This window comes from Rhineura floridana, chromosome 11, assembly GCF_030035675.1.
Source record: "Rhineura floridana isolate rRhiFlo1 chromosome 11, rRhiFlo1.hap2, whole genome shotgun sequence".
Classification (NCBI taxonomy): Eukaryota; Metazoa; Chordata; class Lepidosauria; order Squamata; family Rhineuridae; genus Rhineura; species Rhineura floridana.
This window is the reverse complement of record NC_084490.1, coordinates 32,025,061-32,052,166: the sequence shown is the minus strand read 5'-3', so window position 1 is coordinate 32,052,166 and position 27,106 is coordinate 32,025,061. Positions and strand designations below refer to the sequence as shown.

The 27,106-nt window shown below is 42.0% G+C and overlaps 1 protein-coding gene and 1 pseudogene across 1 annotated transcript; both read left to right on the top strand.

Annotated features, from left to right (window-relative positions):
* Positions 1–270: 270 nt before the first annotated feature.
* LOC133367777 (olfactory receptor 14A16-like) lies at positions 271–14,851 on the top strand. The gene is made up of 3 exons (XM_061591879.1): positions 271–408; positions 12,344–13,316; positions 14,838–14,851. The coding sequence occupies exons 1-3, from the start codon at positions 271–273 to the stop codon at positions 14,849–14,851; spliced, it is 1,125 nt and encodes a 374-aa protein (XP_061447863.1).
* LOC133368101 (5S ribosomal RNA) lies at positions 4,616–4,718 on the top strand (annotated as a pseudogene).
* Positions 14,852–27,106: the final 12,255 nt, after the last annotated feature.

The window sequence follows — 27,106 nt, the reverse complement described above, 5'->3', positions numbered from 1 at the left end:
GAGGGGAAACATCTAAAAATTAAATTATTTGTTCATTTGAGATGATTTTTAAAAATAAAATAAAAAGTGGGGAAAATCTGTGACAATTATCAAGTCTCAAACTTATCTTGAATAAACTGTATCAGACTTTATAGTTTGGTAAAGCAGTAACCACTCCAGGCCTCATGGTTCTTTGATTGTCCCTCCCTGTTGAAGTGAGATGGTGGTGGTCCCCTCCCCCCCACATTCCCATGAAGGAAGACACAAGCATATTGGTGCACTTTGCATGACATGGTTTTCAAGCCTCTTGTGATCTCAGTCATGGAAAATTTATGTCCTAAGAGAAGCCAAAAGGAGGCAGGGGAGAAGAAACCTGGGGGTCAGCTTCTGAGGGCTCACACTGCAATGCTAAAAAATATCTACTCAGAAGTAAGTCCCACTTCCTTCAATGGAGCTTATTCCCAGGTAAGGGGAGTTAGGATTCTCTAAAAAAAAAAGAGTGACCCCTGTGAGGGAAGTTAGAGGTAGGCATTGGCTGTCTAAATTGTTCATTTTTTAAAAAAAAAATAAGATTGGTTCACAGTGCATTTCACAATGCAATCCTAACCATGCCTACTTAAATGTAAATCCCATTCAGTTCAGTGGGACTTACTTCCAGGTAAGATGGGTTAGGATTCCAGCCCCACGGAAGATCATTGGGGGGCAGAGGAAGGGCAGGGAGAGAGTTTGTCTGTGTGTCTGTTCACAGTACAGTCCTAGCCACGTTTACTCAGAAATAATTCCAACTGAGCTTGATATGGCTTACTCCCAGGTAAGAGGAGTTGGGGTAGGATTGCAACATTACTTTGAGGGGAATATATGAAGAGGTGAAAAAACAATAGCAAGGTGATGAAGAGAGAAATGCCCTGAAGGGGACCCAAAGACTCTGAAACAGAACTTATGTGGCCCATGTGTTTTTGAGAGAAGGTGGAAGGATGTATTAATAATCTAGTAAAGGGGGTGGGGAAAAAGACGTAGGAATCTGAAGTTATAGTGCAGTCCTAACTATGTTTATTCAGAAGTAAGTTCCACTTTGTTTAATGGGGCTTACTCCTGAAGTGAAAGTGAACAAAGGATTGCAGCCTTTAACATCTAAGTTCAGTTCTTTCCTTTAAATACTAGATGATTTATCAATAAATATTATAAAATTTATAGTAATTCTGTTAAATGTTCAATGTGTCATCATTTGACTCTTGTTGTTGCTTGCTATGGAGTAGCACAGCTACTTTTCAGGACTGTACCACAAATAAATCCCAAAAAGTCAGCTTTAAAATTGATCCAATCCCCTGTGGCATGTAATGAATAATAGCTGCAGTCGCAGCTGCAAAAACAAAATAACTTAATGGCTAGGTAACTAGAATTGCCAGGTTCCAGTTCTTGCCCAGAGACTCCAACTTTTGGTGGCCTCTCTGGGTGAATCACCTTAATCTCTGGACTGTTAGCTTTCATTTAAAAAAAAAGTTTCTATATGGTCTGTTTCAAATGATACAAAACAAAATGTCAGCCACACCCCCACAACTGCTGTTAGTACCATCTGTTCTAATCCCTACCCTTTCAGGTTTTTAGCCAATAAGTGAAGTGAGGATTGTGATTGATAAGATTTGTTGACGCTAGGGTTGCCAGGCTTAGGGCCTGAGAATGATTCTGTATCTTTAAGAGAAGAGAAAATTCAGCCAAGTGCAGGTTTTCCTGCAACCCTGTAATGGGAAAAACCACAAGGTGAAATTCTCCCTTCCCCTGCACACCTTTTAAAGATACAGAAGACCTCTTGGTTGCCAGGATTTATTTAGTTTTGGTTAGGAACCCTGACTGGTTGGGGGATGCTGAGTTTTCTGTCTTACTTATAGGATTCTTGCTGTGGTTGGTATCATATTGCATTTAGGAAATCTTCACTGTTTTTTCTTTTTTCTTTTTCTGTTTGCATTTCATTTAGGTCTGACCTTACACCCTTATATCCATAGAAGCAAAAACAGTGGGTCCATGTGATCAGCTCAACCCCCTTAAACCCACTGATCATGCACATTGTTATTTGCATGATGGTTTGTTGTTTGCCCAATAGTAGTAAAAGAGAATTCACATTCTGGGAAGTGTGGCTTCATTTGCTGTTCTTCCCAATCTACTGCCTGTGAAAGTAGACCAAACCATGTGTGTTTTCTCTGTCAATTATTACTCATTGAAATTGAGTTGGCTGTCAAAATGAGTTTATAGCATCCCAGTAGGCAGGAAAGCGGAGGAAATCTTCTTATCTTACTCATTTCTCAACCCTCTCTCTGCAGTAAAGGGGCAAGTCTGTACAAATCTCCCAGGGATCTACTAACAGATTACAGTCTACCTTCTGGCCACCACTGCACTAAATCATTTGTATGGGCACAGGCCTACCTTGCAGGGTGGTTGTAAAATGGTTCCAAGGAGTGCATGCAAACTGCAAAATATATACATTTAGAATTAAATAATTCTTAGACCATGGATTTGTTTTAAGTTCCAGAACTGAACTGAGCTCACAGTATTTCCACATAAAAATCCACTCCTGATTACCAACCCCCAGCTTTCTTCTTTTCAGCAGTATAATGGTGGGGTGGTTTCTTGATTTCATTGTGAAACAGCAATCTGAAATCCCCACTGATCTTCTGCAAGTCATCCTGACTTAAGCCAATACATTTTGATCTACCTTCTTCCTAAATCAGGCAAATGTTTAAATTTAAAATTGAAAACAAATATGTTCAAAATCTATTTTGAACCAGTACTTGAGAAGACAACTCTCTTCATGATTGCTTTGTCATTCTCATGTACCTACCAACAGTGAGCTAGTAGATGCCTACAACTACTAGCAGAAGTATAGTCCCAAAAGGTAACTTTCTTCAGCTTCACTTGATTGCTAATTTGTCTTGGACTCCTGAATCCAAATCTCAAGGAACACAACTGTTATATTGGATTGGACTCCTGAGACCAAGTCAGTAGGAACAAAATATCTTGTATTCTCCACCCCATGGTAAAAGCTTCATACTGCAAGAGTATACAAACATCTTCAACTCATAAACCAACTCATGGTGTCAAAAAGAAAAGAAGTTACTTATTTGTTCATTCATTTAATAGTAGTTTAATTGGTGACTTGAAGAATGCAGAGAGCTCTAAAGAGGCTGAAGCATAAAGAAGAAATTACATTTGGAAATTTACTTTCCATGAAGAAAAATGGTAAGTTATTTTCAGCATTATAACTTTAGTGATCACCTGGGCAATTTTCTGAGGGTTGAATGCAAACAACAGTACTACAACATCCAGCTTGTTATGTGGTCTCCCCTGGATTTTATATATTTTTCATCTAATGCAGTGGTTCCCAACCTGGGGGCCCTGACCCCCAGGGGGGCTGTGACATAATCCAGAGGGGGCCGTGAACAGTAAAGGAATGAATTGTTTATTAATATTTTTAAAAGGTCTTCACTCCCTGGTCACTGTCTGCTCCCCACTGCTGCTGCAGATCATACCTTCCCCTTGCTCCAAATGAGAGGGGAGAACTTTGCTGAAGCACCAGAGCATCTTTCAGGTGCACTGAGGGCAGGTGCCTGCTTATAAAACTTGGCAGATGCCAAAGGAGGCTGAGTTTGGAGCTACCAGGAAGAGGAGAATACTATCGCCAACTCCTGTCTTCTTGCACTGCCGCTGCTGACACCTTTGCTCAGAATGATAGGAGAGGGCTTTTCTTGAAGCAAAAAGAAGGAATGCTGGAAGGAAAGGCTGCTTTCCCCCTGTCTTTCTGGCAGCCAACCTGCCTGCCTCTCTTGGGTCCTGCTTCATTGCCACCCCCTTTTAAAAATTATTCTTATTTGCGAGACCACCCAGATCTCACCTTCGACCCAGATGGAGAAAAGGAGCAGTGAGAAACCTCAGGACTTGCTCGCCCCCCATCTCTGAGGCTAAGTGTGTGTGCCAGCATCCCCCCTTTCTTCCACCTACACCCACTCTTCTCTCTCTCCAAGATGCTGAGGCAGTTGAGTCCCCCCTCCCACATGCCCAAACGCATGCATGCTTGCAGATGCTTCTGTGTGTGCTGATCTGTCTTCTTTTGTCTTCACAATCTAGCATCCCTGCTACTGCCACATTGCTGCTTCTTGATTTTATTACTACTACTACTACTACTACTACTATTTAAAAAGCTCAGCAGGTTGGCTGAGGCTGGAGTTCACATACTGCAGCTGAAATCTATTTATTTGTTTAACTATTATTGCATTTATATGCCACCTTTCCTCCAAGTTCCTCAATGTAGTTCACATGCCCCCCTTTCCATTTTATTCTTACATCAACCCTGTGAGATAGGTCAGGCTGAGAGACTGTGTCTGATCTAAGGTCACCCAGTAGGCTTCATAGCTGGGTGGGGATTTGAACCTGGATCTTAGTCCAACAATGTAACCACTGGAGTTGAGAGACAGGACTGTATACCTTCAGACTGTGCATGTGGGGGAGGGAGATATCAATTTGATTGGACCTTTGCATTAAGAAAAGAAAGCAACACCTCCCTGTCTGCAGGAAGTGTTTTATGGAAAAAAGATATTTGGAGATGTGATTTTTGTCATGCATCCTTTTTTTTTCAATTAACAGGGAAGTTACTACCCTGAACACGCCCGATCCTGTCTGATCTTGGAAGCTAAGCAGGGTCAGGTCTGGTTAGTACTTGGATGGGAGACCACCTGGGAATACCGGGTGCCATAAGCTTAGAGGAAGGCAATGCTAAACCACCTCTGAATACCTTTTACCAAGAAAACCCTATGAATATATAAAATATATTTTTAAAAAAGATTCATAGGGTCACCATAAGTCATATTCGACTTGAAGGCATATAACAAGAAGAACAAAGTTACAATTAGCATGGGGGGAGACATGAAATTTTTTGAGCTTGGGGTCCCATACTCATAAAGGTTGGGAACCACTGACCTAGTGTACAGAATGGCTCAGTCTGCTTAAAATATTGTTGTTTAACGCAGCCTGTCCAGTGTGGTGTAATGCTTTGAGTGTTGGACTATGACCTGGGAGACCAGGGTTGGAATCCCCACACAGCCATGAAGCTCACTGGGTGACCTTGGGCCAGTCACTGCCTCTCAGCCTCAGAGGATGGCAATTGTAAACCACCTCTGAAAGCCACTTACCATGAAAACCCTATTCATAGGCTCACCATAAGGCAGAATCAGCTTGAAGGCAGTCATTTCCATCTTCCATCCAGACAATTACAAGCTTCATGTGTTTAGAATTGCAGTTGAGGGGCGAAGTAAGACACTGACACATCAGTTTGAGTTGAACAATGGCCACTTTATTAAATTACAGCAGACAAACCCAATTTTAAAGTGACCTGAAGAGGGAAAATCTAGGTGTGGGACTATCCATAAGCAAGTAGCTTGCCATACAGCTCTTGGGTGACCAGCCCCTGCTGGGGCAAGGGCAAACCCATCTGCTTACCCCCAGAGCTTGGAAAAGTTACTTTTTTGAACTACAACTCCCATCAGCCCCAGCCAGCATGGTGCTGGCTGGGGCTGATGGGAGTTGTAGTTCAAAAAAGTAACTTTTCCAAGCTCTGCTTACCCCTTACCCTGGCCACACCTTATAGGTGAGTAGGGGGGCCTTCCCACATCATCCCCACCCCATCCCCACCTGGGGTTGAATAACCCTTGGGTAGATGAGATAAGCTGGCCCCAGAGGCAGCCCATATCCTGCCCTCGAGCCAGACAGGACTCTGGAGCCACCAGTCACCTCCAAAGGTGCCTATGGGGGCCACCTAGCTGTCCTTAACTATTTCCCTTCCCGCACCTTCCTGCACCAGTGCTATAACAAAACTGCCCCATAGGGCATTAGCCTTCAATATATCAAATTTGCCAAAACCACCTATTCATAACAATTCCCGCTAACCCAATTCCCTCCCACTCCCATAGTGTGGAGCAGGTGAAAAACCTCCCCGCCAACGAGGGTGGGCAGGATAAAAATTCCTATTCGACCCCGAAGCAACCCATAGGCACACCATAAAAGAGGGAGGGTGAGGTGGGCATCATGATTCAAAAGAGGAAGGTAGCTGGGGTAGCTGGGCTTAAATAGGCCCACCAGCCTCACCCCTCCTTTCAGCCGAGTCGTGTTTGCGTCATAGGCGCGATGCACGACTTTGCCTCATTTATAGATGGAGGCGGCAGCTTCGGCCCATTTGTTTTTAACATATTGTTGATTTTCACTAGTTATTGAATGTGTCTTTTAGTGATAATCTCAAATTTTTATTTTATTATAAATTGCTTTGAGGTTTTATTAAATCAAGTGTTATATACATTTTGATAAATAAATAAATAAATGTTCACCAGTTTTACAGCATCACAGTTTGAGGACAGAATTACATCTATGCCCCCCAAAACAAAAATAGGGGACATCCTATCTTCAATAGCTTGTGACAAATCAACGAGTTATACCCAGCTCCAAGTTCTGCTCCAAATAGACATAAGTCTGTAATGCCCATTACTTTCAGTCAGTTGACTCTAAGCAGAACCGGGTAGAGACAAGACATACAGAGTGAATGGAGACCCACCAACACTTCAACACTCACGTGTTAAAGAGGTTAAGTTTTGAGAGATTCTTAACCAGTGAGGACTCAAAAAATTAGATTATGTTTAGTTTAATTAAGTTGTTAATCAGTTCGCTGTGAAAAAATCCTAAAGTCACTTATAACAAAAGTTTAAGCATCAAATAAAAATCATATTAAAAACAGATCTAATAGTACAATATCAGTACAATACAAAAGGTCATTTGCTGAAACAAACAGACTTCAAAGACCATTCTTATGAGAGCAAGGACGTTCCTATGTCCATGAAATACAAATCTATTGTGATCAAAACCTGGGGGGAGCAAATTGGACATCAAAGATATTTGAGGGGGGAGACAGTCTCTGTCTCTCTCTCTTTCTCTCTCTCTCTCTCTCACTGCATTTTAGACTACATCTCTAAATACAATTTATATGCAGCTTGACACCATAGCTTCTCAACGGTGTACTGTATGGTTGAAAAGTCACAATGAAGATAAAATCAGCTGAAATAAAATCCGAAAACGTAATTAAAATTAATATTAAAATCCCTGCTTAAATAAAAAGTCTTCTCTAGGTGCCACAGGTTTAACGGTGAGGGGGGTCTCTCTGATCTCAGCTGGAAGGGAACTACACAGAATTGGGCTTACAATACTGAATTCATGGCCCCTGGTGAATACAAGCCATACTTTTGAGCCATGGGGAACTCTGCTGAAGACTGCAATGATCAGACAGGGATGTAAGAGTTCAGGCCACCCCCTTAAGGTATACTGGATCCAAATTGTTAAGCATCTTGTAGATTAATAAAATAATTATACAGCCAAGAGAGTGGCTGTATACTATTGCCAGCATGGATTTTTCACATTCTGCCATTTTTAATTGAAAATACCCCTCATGCCACTCTGCTGCTTCCCATAAGCTCACTTCAAAACAAAATCTTTAAAAGCTTATAATCCTACATGCACAAACACTTTCTTAGCAACCCTCTAAGATTTCATGGTGATACATAAAACACTTAGAGAGAATCTAGGATTTAAATTGTATAACAAGAGAAAAGAAAAGAACCTTATTGCACTTTTTTCTGTTAATGGTCTCATAATTGCTTGAAATTAATTAAAACTCAGCCACGTTCACAGAGTACCTGTAATCCTATTACTGACATTGCCCCATACTCTGAGCTTCATCTCCTGCAGTTTAAAAGTTAAAAAAAAATGCATGGCTGATTTTTCATTAATGTAAGAATTTTAACATTGGACTCAATGATAACGTTGGGCAGACTCAGAAAGAACTAACTCTCAGTGCTCTAAAAGCCAGACTCACAGCTGTTTGCTTTGGCTAATCAGGGGGCCACACCCACAGCAGACATTTATTTCACTTGTGACAGTAGTGGCTTCCCCCACAGAATCCTGGGAAGTGTACTTTGTGAAGGGTGCTGAGAGTTGTTAGGAGACTCCTATTCCCCTGACCAGCTCCAGTGGACAGAGTGGTTAAAAATCAGCCTGTCTTCTGGGGATTTGTAGCTCTGTGGGGCGAATAGGGCACTTCCTAGCCGCTCTCAGCACCCATCACATACTACACTTCCCAGAATACTTTATGGAAGCCATGACTGACTAAAGGGAAATAGAGGTCTGGTGTCAATGCAGCCAGGGAAGCTTTTTTTAAAATTTGGGTGGGAGGCTACATGTGCCTGCTGTAGAATAAAAAGGTGGGGGACACCCTGAAAAACAATGATACAATTCATAATGTTTTCCATTTGGAAAGGAAAGGGGCTTTCCCTGTGCTCATCTGCCCAATCCCCTTCCCCTACCCATCCTTTGGCTCCCCTCTCCCCTCCCCCCTCCCTTTCTCTTTCCCTCTCCTCTGCCCTCCCAGTCCTCCTCCCCCATGGTCAGTTTTATCTGTCCTGACCATGATTGTACAGATGCAAATAAACTCAAAAAGCATGCAAATGATTAATCCTCTAATCCTCTTCCCTCCTCCCTCTTCCATCTTGCCCCATCCCTCCCCTTCCTTTGCCATCCTTCCCTGTCCCTCTCCCCTCCTCTTCCAATCTCCTCCCCTTCCTTACCCCTTCCCTCCTTTCCCTCCCCTTTTCTGTCCCTTCCTTCTTTTCTCTCCTCTTCCTGCTTCTCCTCCCCGTGGTCAGTTTTACTCATCCTAAGCATGATTGCACAGGAGTAAATCTCATTGAACTCAAAAAGCATGCAAATGATCAGACCTCCCTTCCTCTCCTTCCCCTCCTCCTTCCTTATTCCTCTCCTTCCCTCTTACTTCTTGCTCTTCCTCTGCCCAAACCTGCCCTCTCTCCCTCCCTCATGCTTAGTTTCACCTACCCCATGATTGCATGGAAGTAAATCCCAGTGGACTCAATAAGCATGCAAATCTTGAAACCTGCACTCCCCCTCCCCTCCCCCTCAGCCTTCTCATATCCTGCTTGTTCCCTCTCTCCTTCCTCGTCCCTCCCTCCTCCTCCCCTCCCCCTCCCCCATGGTCAGTTTCACCTATCCTAAGCATGATTGCAGGGAAGTAAATCCCATTGAAATCAATAAGTATGCAAATGATCAATCCATTCTCAGAAAATGTTCACAGGATCCCATTTCTTACTTCCCAGTTTAAAAAACAGACATATTCACTAATAGACAAAAAGAAGCAACTATCAGTGTTCTAAAAGCCAGAGTAATAGCTGCTTGGCTTGGCTAATTAGGGGGCCACACCCACAACAGACCTTTATTTCACTTGAGACAGTCATGGCTTCCCCCAAAGAATCATGGGAAGTGTAGTTTGTGAAGGGTGCTGAGAAGAGACACCTATTCCCCTGACAGAGATCCAGTGACCAGAGTGGTTTAACAGTCAGCCCCTCTTCCCAGAGATTTCTGTGATTGTAGCTCTGTGAGGAGAATAGGAGTCTTGTAACACCTCTCAGCCCCAAATGATACTTCCCAGGATTCTTTGGAGGAAGCCAGGATTGTTTAAATTGGAATAAATGTCTGGTGTGGATGTGGCCAGAGACACATTGGTTAAAATTTGGGTGGGAGACTGCATATGTCTTTTGTAAAATAAAAAGGTGGGGGAAAGCCTGAAAAATAATAATACTGTTAACAAAGTTTTCCTTTTGGAAAGGCATGGTGCTTTCCTTCTGCCTAGTATCCAACCACCCAATCTCCTCCCCTCCCCTTCCCCCTCCCCCTCCCCTTTCCTCCCCTAGGTTAGGTAGACGTATCCTAAGTAGGATGGCACAGGACTAAATCCCAGTGAACTCAATAAGCATGCAAATGGTCAAATCTATGCTACCTTCCTCCTCTCTTCTATCCCCTCCCTCCTGCACTTCCACTCTTCCTTCTTGCTCTTCCCCTGCCAACTCCAGTGATCCCTCCTTCCCCCCCTCCCTCCCTCATACACAATTACACCTATCCTAAGCATGATTGCACAGCAATAAATCCCACTGAAGTTATAAAGCATGCAAATTATAAAGCCTGCCCTCTTCCTCCCCTCCTGCCTGCTTCCATCCCCCCTTCATCCACTCTGCCTTCCTCTTCCCCTATCTCCTCCTCCCCATCCCTTCCATGGTCAGTATCATCTTTCCTAAGCATGATTGCAGGGCAGTAAGACCCTGTGAACTCAATAAGCATGGAAATGATCAATCCATTCTCAACAAACTTGCACAGGACCCCAGTTCTTACAGCCTGGATTCCAAAGCAGACATATTCACTAACAGGCAAAAAAGAAACCCTAGCAGTTTAAGAACATACCTATAGCCAACAGATATTTCTATCAAACTTTAAAAGACAGGGAAATTGGGCAGGTGTAATTAATGCACCAGAGGAGCAGGAGACCTGACCTCCTCTCTGAAATATTGTACTGCCCTACAAATTTGTCAAAATGCAAATACAATTTAGGTTGGTCTTCACAGTCCAATCCACTTCCTGTGCAGCTTGGAAGAATTTGGTAACATGACTGCCTAAAGTGCCTAAAGAATTGTGGGAAGTGTAGTTAGTGAAGGATGCTGAGAGTTTTTAGGAGAGTCCCTTTCCAAAGTTACTACTGTTTCTACAGAGAATCAAACCTAGGAAATTATATTTATCTAATTATTCACCCTAGAAATATGTGACAAATTTATTTTGATTAATTTCAAAGCCTTTTTCTTGGTCAATGTAGTATGATAGTGAAGACAGCCCTTTGTGTTTCAAACTGGAGGTTATGTTCTATTTCTATCTTGGGTGCATTAACAGTTGAATCTGAAGCTTCAGCTTTGATGTAAAATCAGACTGATTAAAATATGTTGCTACTTAAGCTGGTGGGAAAAAAACAAAGTTGGCTTGCTCAAGATGCATGTGTTCAGTATGCTGTGCTTAATCCACTGCAGTTAAGGAAGGGTGGGCATGGTCAATCAAAAGCATACAGCACAGCTAGAAGTTTGCTAGAATATATTTCAACTTCCACTGTTTTATTTTGTGTAAACTGAGACTCTCCATGTGTCCACTGGAGACTATGCTGCAGAATAATCAGTGACATCATTCCACAGTTGTTTTTGGAGCTTTTTAAACTGTAAGTTATGCAAAGTGTTGCTGTACTTCATATATTCACAGAAACAGAAACACAAGAAAATGATTTACTATAGGAAACTTCACTAAAATGGCAAAGTAAAACCAACATATTTAAAGTGACTATCTGAATTGTATCTACTGTTTTAATATTGTTGCTTCATCCCTGCTCGAACAAGATCAGAACAACATATGTCTTGTTTCTGTTATTTGGGCTGATTGCAGGTGTTGCCACCACTCACCATATGCTCAGAGGCACATGTTAACAAATTCTTCAAACTTACACAGGAAGTAGATTGGACTGTGAAAGACCACACCAAATTGTGTTTGGATTTTTACAAATTTGTAGGGAAATCCAATATCTCAGAGAGGAGGTCAGGTTTCCTGCTCCCCTAGTACATTCACTATAGTGGCTCAATTTCCCTGCTTTTTGAAGTTTAATAGCAATATCTGTTGGCTATAGGCATATTCTTAAACTGCAATGGTTTTTTTGCCCATGATGGAATCTTTAACTTGGCCATGCAGCATATGGAATGTGAGTCTTACTCCCTATACTTAAGAGCTAATTATAGTTTAAAAAATTTGTTCTCTATCCCTTTCAGAGTTCGTATTCATCTGCCATTAAATTAGTGGAGTGGAAAATTCAGAAGTGCAGGGTCTCTTCATGATAGTCATAGCCACTTCCTCTTCCCCCATTTTTATTGTTTCTGGGTTGAGAATGACATCCTTGTTAATGCCTTCATCCACAATACGAAATGTCCCTAGGAGCCATAACCATGAAAGGGAAGAGTGTTTGCTACTGAAGAAAAAACTTCTCAGTGGCTGATTCCCCTCTTTCCAACTGATTGGTTGCAATCAGGAGGAAAGGACAAGGAAAGATGTTAGAAAACTCTACTCAGTGGCTAACACACTCCCTTTCATGATCATTGCTTCATTGACTTTGCTCCCAAATAAGTAATGGGTCTTTCACTCTCTGTGATCCTGGATGACTGCACCCCTGTCTGCCAATATTAAAGCAGTGCTACACCTTTTTCAGAATAGCATGCTTTAGATATATGAAGATGAATGCTATAATCCTCCATAAGATGCAGCTTTATTATTTCTCTTTCCTTTCTGTTTGTTCTCTTCCTTCCTTCATCTTTTCACTCCCTTCCATTGAAAATCAATTACAATGTATTAAATACTGGTTACCAGAACATACTGTAAGTTAATTTAGTATTCATTGGTCTCTTTGCTTCCACAGGTGGGAAGCATTTCAGTAATGAATGAACATTTAGACAACAAATCCTATGTCTCTGAGTTTCTGCTCCTTGAATTCTCAGCAATCCGGGAAATGCAGATTCTACACTTTTTTCTGTTCCTGGGATTGTACCTGGCAATTGTATCAGGGAATCTGCTCATCATCTCTGCAGTAGCCACTGATCATCACCTTCACACTCCCATGTACGTCTTTTTGATGAACTTGGCCATCCAAGACCTTGGTATTATTTCAGTAACTGTTCCCAAATCCATGGTTAATTCCCTCATGAATGCTAGGCACATTTCCTATGCTGGATGTGTGGTCCAAGTTTTTGGATATATCTTCTTTGCAGGCTCTGATTTCTTTCTCCTCACAGTCATGGCATTTGACCGGTATGTTGCCATTTGCAATCCATTGCAATATGAAATGGTGATGAACAGAACAGCCTGCACCAAAAGGGTTGCTGCTGTGTGGGTTGCTGGCTTTCTTTATGCAGTGCTGCACACTAGTGGAACTTTTGCAACCCCTTTCTGCTCGAATGTTATCAATCAGTTCTTCTGTGAGATCCCAAAGTTACTTACACTTGCATGCTCTAACTTATACCTAATAGAAATTGGAGTTGTTGTGATGAGTGCTGTCCTTGTGTTGAGCTGCTTTGTGTACATTGTTGTCACTTATGTCCACATCTTCAGTGCTGTTCTGAAAATCCCTTCCATTCAGGGAAGGAAAAAGGCCTTCTCCACTTGCCTACCCCACCTCATAGTCTTCTCTGTATTTTGTTTTACAGTATGTTTTGCTTACCTCAGGCCTCCCTCTAACACTCCATCTCATCTGGACTTTGTATTAACTGTGATGTATACTATTGTTCCACCCATGTTCAATCCAATAATCTACAGCATGAGAAACAAAGATATAAAAAATGCATTGTCAAAGTTGTTGTGTTTGAGGCACTTTTCAGGGTCATTTACTTCCAGAGGTATGTTGATATAAAATCCCACCTATATTACAAATTGGTCTACTTGCATTGCTTCAGCTCAGCTGCATTATTCATATTTTTGCTTGTCAGATCACATGGCCTGGCTATCAACCATGCATGCATTCATTTATTTTAAAGTTTGTACTTCACTGTTGAGTTCAGTGATTCTCAAAGTAGCCTACAACAAGGTGGATACCCACACAATAGAGCAACCATGAATTCTCTGGTTGACGGATGATGGATAGGACTAGGCTGATTTTTCCACTCTGCTGATCTTCTGGTGCCTCCAAGAAACAACTTATATATTATCCTATATGGTCTATAATTTCTACCTTTTTATGCTTTCTATATTATTTCTTCATTTGTACTCCTTGACCATAGTGTTGTGTGCCTCCCCAATCTCCTAGCGGTGAGATTCCAGGGGTCCCTGCCCTCATCCAAGGTTGGTTTCCTTTGCAAAGAAGGTCAGCGGAGACTGTGGTGTCTTTATGAAATATGGTTTGTTTATTTACACACATTCCAACCTGAGCTTAGGATGGAGGGGTTCAAGGCATCAGCAGTCCAATATCCAGCTTTCCCATCAGTTTTACAGGAGGCACCCCAAAGCCATAGTGCAGAGAGCCAGTCTCTCCACCTGCCTCCAGTCCCCAGCAATTCCTTTACACAACTAAAAGCACAAGCCTCTCCAAGGCCCCAGGAGGAGGGGAGGCTCCCCTGAAGAGTTTCAATGCCAAAAGCATCTTCCTGGCCCATTCACCAGTTGCTGGGCACCTGATAGACCCATTACAAACATGGCCACTCTATTTGTTTAACAAAAGAAGCTCAGCAGCTGAGCAGAGTTTCCCACTCCAAGGCACATAATTCCAAATCAGAGGCTGGAAGGGGACCCACAGGAATCATCCATTCCAACCCACCCACCCCCCAAAAAACTCACAACAATAGGAATAGTTCTCAGGGAAATATGGGGTCTTTCAACATGGATGGTGACATTTTCTCCCACAATGCTAATTGTGATAATAATAATAATAATAAAATAATAAAAAAATATTTGTTAGTCGCCCATCTGTCTGACTTAACAGACACGCTGGGTGACTTACACAATATAAAATACAATTATCAGGTTAAGAAAGTCAGCCATGTGCAGGTGTTCTTGCAACCCCGTAATAGGAAAAACAACAAGGTGAAATTCTCCCTTTCCCCTGCACAACTTTTAAAGATACAAAAGACCTCTTGGTTGCCAGGCCCAGCCTCCGAGAGGTCTTTTGTATCTTTAAAAGTTGTGCAGAGGGGTGGGATAATTTCACCTTGTGGTTTTTCCTATTACAGGGTTGCAAGAACACCTGCACTTGGCTGACTATCTCTTCTCCTAAAGATACAGGATCAGTCTCAGGGATCGAACCTGGCAACCCTATTTAACATTGCTAATTGCTTTCTTGTCTGAGAAGAGTCTTGCGGGCAGTGGCTAGAGCAGAACAAGTGGCTGTTAATAATGCTACTCAGAACTTGTTGCCTGTGCTGTAGCTAAAGATGAATGAGGAATGTATGTGTGTTAGTGAGAGAGAGACAGACAGACAGAGTGTGTGTGTGAAAGAGAGACAGAAAGAGTGTGAGTCTCTGTGTGTGTAAGAGAGACAGACACAGACTTTCTCTGTGTGTGAGTGAGTGAGTGAGAGAGAGAGAGAGAGAGAGAGAGAGAGAGCAGGCAGACTGTGTGAGAGAGTCAAAGAGAGTGTGTGTGTGTGTAAGAGAGAGACAGAGATAGCATATGTGTGTGCGGCTGAGAAAGAGATAAGAGTGTGAGAGAGAGCAGACTATGTCTGTCTCTCTCTCTCTCTCTCTCTCTGAGCGTGTGTCTGTGTGTGTGTATGTGAGAGAGAATGTGTGTGTGGCTGAGAAAGAGAGTGTGTGTGAGAGAGCAGGCAGACAGACTGTGTGTGTGTGTGTGTGTGTGTGTGTGAGTGAGTGAGTGAGTGGGTGAGTGTGTGAGAGAGGGGAAGGATTTCTAGGTTTTTCAGAGTCCACAACTGGGAGGGGGGGCAGGACACAGTAGGTTAAGGTAAAGAAATGCTATTGTGGGCATTGAGGCAAGCTCCACACTCCCAATCAACACATAATAGCCTCAAGCCACAGCTTCACATGCAACCCTGTTGAACAGGATAAGCAAGCACTGAAAGGATGAACGGCCCAATAAAAGTTATTCCTTTTGCATGTGTGAATGCGTGCATGTGCAAGCTAAAAGGGATGGGCCTCATTTTGCAGCACCTTAAGACTAGCCTACAGCCTGCCCATCCAAATATATACAGCTTCTGGCTAGTAAAAGTCTCAGCATCCCATTTAGAATCGTGGGAGCATCTCTATCACCTGTGCACTTCCTCATGCAGTTCCTTCAGAGCAGAATGTGGGGGTGGGGTGGCAGGGTGATTGAGCAAGTGAGCAAGTGGGGGGCAGGCAGGGGATAGAGTGGGGGTGGGGTGGCAAGGTGAGCAAGCGAGCAGGCCAGGCAGGGGGAGAGAGCGGGTGCAACAGGGCAAGTGAGTGAGTGAGTGAGCAGGGGGGCAGGTGGGGGTAGAAAGCGGGGGTGGGGGCAGCAGGGCAATTGAGCGAGTGAGCAAGCGGAGGGGCAAGTGGGGCAGGCCTCCCCCCTCATGCCTGCTGCCTCCCCCCTCATGCCTGCTGCCTCCCCCCTCGTGCCTGCTGCCTCCCCCCTCGTGCCTGCTGCCTCCCCCCTCGTGCCTGCTGCCTCCCCCCTCGTGCCTGCTGTCTCCCCCCTCGTGCCTGCTGTCTCCCCCCTCGTGCCTGCTGTCTCCCCCCTCGTGCCTGCTGTCTCCCCCCTCGTGCCTGCTGTCTCCCCCCTCGTGCCTGCTGTCTCCCCCCTCGTGCCTGCTGTCTCCCCCCTCGTGCCTGCTGGCTCCTCCACCTCGTGCCTGCTGCCTCCCCCCTCATGCCTGCTGCCTCCCCCTCACACCTGTCACGGCCCCCGCTTGCCCTGCTGCCCCAGGTTGCTTAACAGCCAGTCGGGCCTCATTGCAGGAAGGTGGTGAGAATGATGCAAAGGAGAACAGGACTCCAGTAGAATTAGCTGCATAGAAAGGGGAACCTCAGGAGTTGCTGCTTTCCTCCTTCCAAGGTGACAAGGTGCTCCTGCCAGAATTCCCTCTCCTCCCCAGAAATTTCAGGTAAATGAGTCCTGTTCTCCCTTGCCCTTGATTTGGAGGATACCATGAGAAGCAGCTGTGTGCAGTTATATTATAATGTAAATCACTTTGGGATGCCTCACTGGAAATGATGATGATGGTAATAATAACCACCACAACCACCACCACAACAATAGCAAATCCAAAAAGCCCACAACCCCTGTAGAGAGAGCTCCTCCCCCTTCCTGCCCCCTGCCCAGTTCATTGTGATGCCATCACAGGGCAACTGCCACCAGAGCCAGCAATAAAAGCAAAGTTGCTTCTAAAGGAGTCCTGTTGTCCCTTGCCCTTGATTTGGAGGCTAGGATGAGATGCAGCTGCATACAGTTATAATGTAAATTACTTTGGGATGCCTTATTGGAAGTGATTTGTAAGTGCAAATGCAATAATAGTAACAACAACAACAACAATGATAAAAGCAAATCCAACCCCCCCCCCCGTAGACAGATCTCCTCTGTCCCTGCCTTCCAGCTCATTAATATGCCATCACCAAAACCAGCATTCAAAGAAAGGTTGCTTCCGTTGTTGTGTAGAAATAACCATTGACGCAGGAGCTCTGGTGTTCTGTGAAGAACTAATAAAGGCATTAAACAGATGTTTCCAATACAATGTCCAACAGTTTCATTGATTAAAAATTAAATTAAAACGCAGGGGACCCACAACTGAGGAGATGCCTAGATCAAGATATCCATAGTGCTTCAGCACTTACTACCCGGAGAGGGAACATTTTTCTTTTCTGCTTTTACAAATTTCTTCTCCTTCTCCCCTGGTCCTGGATTGCTTTCTTAGCCCATTCTGCAGAACAGGCAGAGACATGGCACGCTCGAGGTTTTAAAATCTCACAAATAAGCATAGTTGTACTAACTGGTGGAGTGACTTTTTGCTCCTGCAAAAACAGCGAAAGGTCTTAAGGCATCTTAATGTCCACCAAATGTATTATGGTATAAGCATTGGTGGCCTACAGTCCACTTTATCAAATGCATGTGGCGTAATCCTAAATTGGTTACCATATATATGTACGGTTGGAGGGAGGAAGTATATGGAATTGAAGTCAGAGGCAAATGGGATGCAAAAGGAACAGACAGTAACCGTTATACTTGTTAACTGATCACTGTCATTGCTTTGCTTTTAAGTTATGTTGGTAATTTTATGACTCTACTTCATGCGTTTGATAAAGCAGACTGCTACCCTTTAAGCTGCCATAATATTATTTATAGTTGTACTAGCTTAGTAGCTAGTATACAAATGAAGGCAGCACATTTCCATCTGTCTCATTGGTTAATTCCATTATTATAGCTGCTCAGCTGGTGGATGTAAATGCAAATTGTGCTTCTGTTATGTGCCTCCAAGTCGATTACGACTTATGGTGACCCTATGAATCAGTGACCTCCAATAGCATTTGTTATAAACCACCCTGTTCAGATATTATAAGTTCAAGACTGTGGCTTCCTTTATCATATCAATCCATCTCTTGTTTGGTCTTTTTCCTATTCTACTCCTTTCTGTTTTTCCCACCATTATTGTATTTTCTAGTGAATCATGTCTTCTCATGATGTGTCCAAAGTATGAAAACCTCAGTTGCATCATTTTGGCATATAGTGATAGTTCTACTTTAATTTGTGCTAACACCCATTTGTCTTTTTCCAGTCCATGGTATGCACAAAGCTCTCCTCCAACACCACATTTCATATGAGTGGATTTTTCTCTTATACACTTTTTTCAATGTCCAACTTTCACATCCATACATAGAGATTGGGAATACCATGGTCTGAATGATCCTGACTTTAGTGTTCAGTGATACATCCTTGCATTTGAGGATCTTTTCTAGTTCTCTCATAGCTGCCCTTCCCAGTCCCTAGCCTTATTCTGATTTCCAGACTATTGTCTCCATTTTGGTGAAGGACTGTGCCGAGGTATTGATAATCCTTGACAAGTTTAATATCCTTATTGTCAACTTTAAAGTTACATAAATCTTCTGTTGTCATTACTTCTGTATTTTTGATGTTCAGCTGTAGTCCAGTTTTTGTGCTTTCCTCTTTAACTTTCATTATCATCATGGTCTGTGGGTGGGTAAGAGGTGACAAGGAGGAGGTGGAGAGTGAGGCAGGGTGGAGTGGCAAAAACAATTGTTAAAAAAAATGGAATGGAGGGGGAAAGAATCCAAAGGGCAAGGACATGGATAAATGAGGAGAAGGAGGCAGCCGCAGAATTGAGATAAAGAACTGTGGAGGTGAAAGATGACAACATGTGTGTGCTTGAACTTGGCACACAAAGTGGCCTCCACCACCCTTTCTGGCTACTGTGCTGCATTTGCAGTATTTTAACTTTTTTGCATCTCAGGGGAAAATGTTTGCTTGGGTGAGTGTCCTTTAGTTGGTGGCAGGGCAGGGGGCGGGAGGTGGCTAAGTGAGAGAGATTATGCTTGCTGGCTGAGTGGGGGGGTTGCACTTGGTTTGACATGCAAAGGTCTGAGTAGTGGCCTCAGCCTGCGTCCCCACCTCCCTTACCAGCAGAGAGAGAGACCACCATTGCTATCATGGATAAAAAGAATTATTCTACTACCTCTGTATGTGTGTGTTTATCTTTAATGTTGTTTTAGGCTACTTAAATGTGCAGCAGCCAAGGCCAGCACCTTGTAGGCTTTTTTTTTGAAAAAGTAAGTGAAATGTAACAGCAGTGATTACTTTTGAGAAAAAGTAAATTAATCAGTTACTTTCAGAGCAATTGTAATTGTAATGGTAATTACTACTTTTTTGGGCCATGTCACTTTATTACTTTTTAAAAGTAATCTTCCAAGCTCTGGAACTGGGCCACTATCTTTTAGAGTGAAATTTCCCATACAAGGTAGTGTACAAAATTGTTCAAGATATAGTAATAAAATTCAGTAATAGGCAAAAAAAACCCTTGTGGTTTAAAAATGTTTCTATAGCCAATGGATATTTCTATCAAACTTATAAAAGCAGGGAAATTGGGCCCCAATTTTTTCTCTGCTTTCAGCTTCATCGCCTCTCTGTGCCACTTCCATGAGAGGGACTCGCTGAAGATGATGCCCAAATATCTAAATGAGTAGAATTGCTCTATGACCTGTTGATCTAAAGTCCAATTGTACCTTGGACTGTGACTACCAAAAAGCATAGTTTTAGTCTTAGAGTAATTTATTGCTAGATGTTCAAGTTTACAGTAGGTGCTAAATGCATCCCAAAATTTTTAAGCCCCAAATGAGAAAGGGAGATGAACACCAAATCATCTTCCTCCCTCCCTCTCCCCAGTCAGTTTTACCTATCCTAAGCATGATTGCACAGGAGTAAATCCCACTGAATTCAATAAATGTGCAAATTATCAAACCTCTCCTCCTCCTCCCCTCCCACCTGCTCCCATCCCCCTCCTCCCCTCTGCCCTTCCACCCCTCCCTCCTCTCCTCCCCATCCACTGTGGTCATTTTCACCTATCCTAAGCATGATTGCAGGGGAGTAAATCCCGCTTAACTCCATAAGCATGCAAATGATCAATCGATTCTTGGCAAACTTGCACAGGATCCCATTTCTTACCTTCCTGATTAAAAAGCAGAGATCAGAAATTTACTAATAGGCAAAAAAATCCTTGCGGTTTAAGAACGTGCGTATAGCCCACAGCTATTTCTATCCAACATTAAAAAGCAGGGGAATTGGGCAGCTACCTTGAATGCATCAGGGGAGCAGGAGATCTGACCTCCTCTATGAGATATTAAGGGTGAAGGCTCTTCTGCCAAGCAGGATGTATCATCTTGCACTGCTAGCTCCAAGTCAATGCCTTTATGTAGTGCTCTTTTGGTAAAAAAAAGTGAGGTGCCAGTATGCATACCATGACAAAAGTGCTACGTGTGCCAGCACAAAATGGTTACAATGGGCAACAAAATTAGAGAGAAAAAGAAAGGGACTGTGCTCCATACCAGGGAGTTCCATTACAAAAATACCCAATGCCTTTATGGATGGAGAGGTCATTCTCCTCCAGATGCATGAGCAGCAGATCAAGATGGCCACAGCATGGGATCCAATGGTTAACTAGGGGGCACAGCTCACTCCATCTTGTACCTCATCTGGAAATCCAGGAAATGCATGCCCAAGCCAACAAGCCCAGCTGTTCAGACAAGAGTATGCATGTTGCATGGAGTTCTGCCCAGTGCACGATATTGTACCTGACAATCCACAGCCTCTTCTAGCCTGAAACAAATCACAAATTATTGGCAGAGTTCAAAACAGCTCGGGGGTGGATGCACTCTGAAAAGTCTTGTGATTTCCAGTGATCCAATGCTTTTATGTGGGTTGCAGGCATTCCTCACTCTGCTGCAGAAGTAGCAGCTCCTGTTCTAAAAACGTGTGTTTGAAACACACCCGCAGGGAGGTCAGCCTTGGCCAGGCACATTTGGAGCACACCAGCAAACTGGTGTCCTGTTAGGAGCACAGAATCATGATTGATAAAGAAATGATGTGGGACATGGTGTTCACATTCCACACCAGGCAGAGGCCCTGAATGGGGGGGTTATCCAGGGCAAAGAGGACTGTTTGGCCTTCTGGTCTGTCTTAGATTTGCATATAACCACAGTAAGCGGTGCTTTTGCCATAAACATATCACTAAATGGAAGAGAGATGAATGATGAATTTCCCTTTCAAGGGATTTTCAGCCCTGCCCCCTAGCGCAACAGGTGTCTGAAATTGCTCCCTGCATCTCCATGAGAGAACTCCATATGGTGGCATTGTCAGGGGTTGCATCTGGGGATTGGGTTGTGGTGGCAGTTATGGGTTTTTTTAAAGAATCAATGCCCCTGCTTTAAATAAGTGAGCTGTGACATAGGAAGCTGCCCATGTTCCAAGTAGAGCTGGAAAAGATTCTTTTCTGTAACCATGTAAAGCCACTGTGGATCACTGTAGGCAATTCTGAGTTAGATCAAAGAAGTGTCTGATTCACTATAAAACAGCTTCCTATATTTCATGCAGTAGAAGCTCTTGTGGCACTCAGGAGGATTTAGTTGTTATGAATGCTCTGCCATTCACACTGTCTTCTACACATAAGATTATCTCCTAACTAAGCAAAACATAGATAAGATTTTTTTCCGTACCACATCGACAATCCTGTCTTGCAGCAGATTGCTGAGACCAAGTCTCAATGCAAGTAAGGTTGATATTAATAAACCTCCCTCTGGTGGTGTGGATCTCTTACTGCCAATGGAGACAGGCTTTTTTTGCCTCAAAAAGGGCAGGAGAACATTTATAACATGCCATGTATCACCAGTGAACACTTAATGCTTGGAGCAAAAAGTGCATAAGGAGTCAAAATAAATCTATGAAAAAAGGTAAGTCTTTTATCTACATAATTTATCTTCTTAATACTTTAGAAAATGGCAGTGATATTTTGACATGTTCAATATATGTAAATTGCCCTTCTCGGTATTGAGATACATTTTGGTAACACCACAATGCTGAGGGATTAAACGAAAGCAGGATGACAGATATAGATTAGGTTTATTAAGTATATGCAATACTCAAATACTCAAGATAAACACTTTAATCACAATGCTGCAGGGTTCTTGTTCATTACACTTAGTTTGGTGCACCTAACATTTTGAGATTTCAAAGTTCCTGTCTTCATTAAGTTTTAGCTAAGGATACATTATCCAGCACATGTGCTGAAGTTATTCAGAGTTGCCCTCAAAAGAGGTAGAACATTAGACTGGGAATACCAAGAGGAAGAGAATGTGCATGGAGACTAAATTGTAAGTGAGCACAATATCCAAGACTGTATCTAAAACAGGGCTGATGAACCTGTCACCCCCCAGGTATTTTTAGACTACAACCCTCATCATTTCTAACAATGCTGGCTGAGGATGATGGGAGTGGGAATCCATTCACAAGTTTCCCATCCTTGTTGCAGAGTATACTTAGTGCTTACACAGCATAGAGGTTAGGCAGACACCTTAGATTGCAAGTTCCATTTGGTGCATTTTGAATTAGTGTTTTGCCTCTATTCTTCAACTGAAGATTGACTTTCAATTTTAGAATCTGGCAACTACTGAGCTTTGAAGCTTAAGTAGCCTGCCGGGCTCAGGAAAAGAGAACAAGACTGTAAACAAAGTCTTGCCACAGTCTTCTTGTCATTCTGTTTTGTTACCATCAGATGAGCTTTGTGCAGTATGGGAAATCCCCTTTCTGAGGGTGAGAATATATGACTGTATGAGGTATGCCGTCTGCTCCTATGTGCATGAATTGAGAATTAACTGGTGGTGCCGTTACAGGTGTGGAGACTATAAGATGCCCATATTCAAGTACTGAAATATATATAACCTATAAATAGAGCCCAATAATCTGGATGTTTAAAATATCAAAGTACATCTAAACTGGATGAGCAAAAGACATTCATGCTGAGGAAGTGCTGGTGAGTCTCGTATCTCTTGCCTAGTTATCAAGATAACACAACATCAGAACTTTTAGGTATATTGTATCACTACTTTTATTTGAGCTGTTTCACATTGATCAGTTACAACATAACATTTTGACTCTACGGAGTCTTGTAGCACATTAAACATGACCAAAAATATTATTATGTTCCAAGCTTTCATAGACTAGTTTCCACTCTATTAGATACACAGAAGATGTATGTAGTGATAAAGCTATAGTCCACAAAAAGCTTCATTCATCCAATTTCATTTTCACTTTTAGTCAGGCTTTAATATGAAGTGCCCAAACTAAACACTAGATGCCCATCTTCTCCACGTTACTTTTCTTTCAGTAGTATGAGAAATAAGATTTAGAGAATTTGGTCCCTCTTTTGTGTACATATTTATATATTAACTAAGCACAAAGACTGATTCAGTGGAGTGTCCATTTCACAATCCAGCTTGTTCTTCACAAAAACAAAGAAAGCATTATATCCCCTTCTCAAATTTATTAAGTAAAATTTGAACGTCCTTCATACTTAAAATAACATTGATCATACTCACTGGTATGCATCATTTATCAGTTATCAGTCTTTTTGGTAGAAAATCTGTGCTCTGCCCACTTTTTCCTTTAGTGCCTAATCTTTAAGCACGATAGTTATCTCGTGTTTCTTCCATCCAGTTCATATTAATTTACCCAACCCCTCCAAACAAAATCATATTGCTGTCAAGATAATGGGTTATATTCAGCTAAACCTTTCTCAGAATAGACTAACTGAATTTAATAAACCCAATGAGACATGCTCATTAACTTCAATGGGTGTACACTGAGGAGGACTAGCAATGAATCCCACCAAATACTTCATAATACTGTGTTCTGCCAAATCTCTTTTATCAGCTTCTGCTATGTTTTTCCCCACCTGACCTTTTCTCATATCCAATGACATTATTTAATTGAGACAAGATTGATTTGAACTGGTTTGCAAAGTTAAAGTCAAAATTAAGAATTAGTAATCTGGCAAACTATTCATTGTTGCAATCAGACCCATCTATAATAATTTCTATTTCAACTACCTGGACAGATTTTGTTTCATCTTTGAAATATCATAAAAAATATACAAGAAATGTGTTTTTCAAATAGTGATGCAATTAGATCACTTGTGCGCTCGGTGCCCAACAAGGATTCAGAGCTGAATTAATTTATCCTCCTGTGTGGGTTTGAATGAGAAAAAAAAAAGAGTGTATCAGAGTGGTTTTTCATATGATTATTTTAGCAACAGAATTGGGAGCGTTATAAGACTAAAATGAACTCAATATTGGGAGAGTCTTGATACTTCTGGTATGGGACAAGAATAACTGGTGACTCTGGCTTGCATGGGATAGTATTAGCTGTGCTGTTAGTTTCATGACAAACAAGCTTATTATGAATTGTTCTGGAACACAAACTGCAATCATACATGCAGCTAGGCCACCTGAAATTAGCTATAAGATATATATTTTTAAATTTACATTTTAACAAAAGCCTACCTAAGTTTCAATACAATTCTCCAACCAGAAAATGTACACAAAAATGTGGATTAGGCAAATGTGTGCAAACATGCATAAATAAATGAAAATAAATTGGGAAAAAAAGTAGTGATTTTTGGCTGGAAGGCTCCTTGAGAGTGATGCTTTTCCTGTTGTTTCTCCACCATCTCTCTACATCTTTGCCTAGTGAGTACCATTCTCAAAAAAGATGAATAGAGAGCTCAGATTAAGGCCTTAGCTGAAAAACTCTACGTGGGGCTGCCCTTGAAGACTGCTCAGAAACTTAAATTGGTACAAAGAGCTGCTGCCAGAATGTTAACTGGAGCTGGGTCTCGAGAACATACAACTCCTCTGTTATACCAGCTCCACTGGCTGCCAATTTGTTTCCGGGCACAATTCAAAGTGCTGGTTTTGACCTATAAAGCCTTATATGGCTTAGGTCCAGGTTATCTGTTGGATTGTGTCTCCCTCTATGAACCTATCCGGACTCTAAGATCATCTGGTGAGACCTTACTCACTATTCCATCTTTTCCGCAAGTTCTTCTTGCGAAAACACAGAATAGGGCTTTTTCGCTGGCTACCCCCAGATTGTGGAATTCCCTCCCCAGTGAGGTTCGATTGGCCCCTTCACTTTTGTCTTTTCGTGCCAAGGTGAAGACTGTTTTATTTAGACAAGCTTTTAATTGAAATTGATAAATATTTTTAAATGTCTTAATCTGTACGATTACTGTTTTAATTGTTTATGGTTCTTAATTGTAAGCCGCCCTGAGTTCTACGGAAGTAGGGTGGGGTATAAATATTAAAAATAAATAAATAAATAAATAAACTGCCAAAGCTGTTTATTTATTTGATTCCAGCATTCCAATTTCCGATAATTAAATACTTTTCCTCTCAGCGAGGGAGACTAACAACTTGTTGAGAGATAAATCTGGCTCGGAAACCCCCACGGAAGAAGAAGGTAATAAATTAGGTTAATCAGTCCAATTTAGTTTAAAAAATGAAGGTTACCTACTCCCGAGGGTTCCCAAAAGATAAACCCTTCAAAAGGGAAGAATTATTAGTCCAGGAAAAATAAAGATAGTCGCTTACATGAAAGAGCTTGATAGTTCTACAAGCTCAGCCGCCATCTTCCCCGACTAGCAGGATTTAGGGAAGGGACCAGCACGATTGATCAAATGTTTATTTTACAGCATTTTATTAGGAAAGTTAAAAAAGGTTCATTTCAATCACTTTATTTAGCGTTTATCGACTTTGCGGCTGCATTCCATTCGATAGACCACCCTCTTCTTTGGGAAAAATTAGATAAGGCGGGCATTGATAAGAGGCTATATGGCTTCTTCAAATATTACATTATGATACCTTTATAAGAGTTTGTCTTGGTTTAAATGGCTCTCTGTCTCGAAAGATTTTAGTGAGAAAAGGAGTCAAACAAGGATGAATTCTGGCCCCATTCTTATTTAATTTTTTTATTAATGATATTGTCTCAGCAATGGCCTCTCCTGCCTTTTTCCCACCATCGATTAAGAAAAGTAAGATCCCTGTCCTTCTCTACGCAGATGATCTAGTCCTGTTATCCCAGAATAAGATAGGACTTAGACGTATGCTCCTATGCCTTCAAGAATATAGTGATTCTCAACTCCTACAAATTAATTATACAAAATCTAAAATAATGGTTTGTGGGAAATATAGTAGATCCAAAACATCATGGAATTTAAATGGCCATAGTATAGAGCAAGTATATACCTTTAAATATTTAGGAATCCACATTAACAATAAATTGATCTGGTCCCAGCATTTGACTTATATTAAAATACAAGCTCTTAGGGCCCTTGGGCAACTGAAATTTTTTTTTTATTCTAAAGGAGGTCAATTTATGAGACCCATGTCCAAACTTTATGCAGCTAAAATACTCCCTACAATCATGTATGGTTATGAGATCTGGGGCCCTTCCCTGCGTTTAGCTCTTGAGCCACTTCAAAACAAATTTTTTAAGCACATTCTGGGCCTACCTAGGGGTACCCCTGCCGCCCATTTGAGAGCTGAACTCAATCTTCCCTCGCTATCAGCTAGGATGGATCTAGCGTTTCTATGTTATTGAAAGAAATTATTAATATCTGAGTCCCTCTCACTGGCTAAATTATGTTGGGAGGATCAGTTGGAAAACAGAGGCTGGGCAGCAAATTTCTCGGCAATAGCATCTCTTTACCATTTAACTCCTAATTTGCTTAGAAATCTTAATTCAAAGGCCTTGCGTATTCGGATCTTCGATTATGAAGCACAATACGATAGAGCAACGATTGCCACATCACATTTTCCCAGCTGGTTTCCCTCTATCAAACCAAATCATGCATGGCCCTTATATTTGGATGTACTGACGAAGGCCCCTCTCCGTAGAGCCTATACAGAACTGAGATTCCAGGTCATGCCCTCAGCGTATCTACAAGGCAGATATTTGGGTATTCCCTTTGCCGAACGTTTATGTGTAGCAGGTTGTAAGGTGCCTGAAGATTTGATCCATTATATGTTAGACTGCCCATTGTTTCACCTCCCGAGAGTTAAATTTTTACTTCCACTGACTCATAAGAATAAAGCTCTGAGTAGGTTCTGTACAGTGGTTTTCCTAGTATCATCTGATCAACCATACATAATTATGTCTACTG

Excerpts from the sequence above, each read along its gene's own strand:
- LOC133367777 (XM_061591879.1), top strand. The coding sequence starts at position 271 with ATGGTTTTCAAGCCTCTTGTGATCTCAGTCATGGAAAATTTATGTCCT. Across the intron at positions 409-12,343 it reads TAAAAAATATCTACTCAGAA|GTGGGAAGCATTTCAGTAAT; the intron begins GTAAGTCCCACT and ends TTGCTTCCACAG.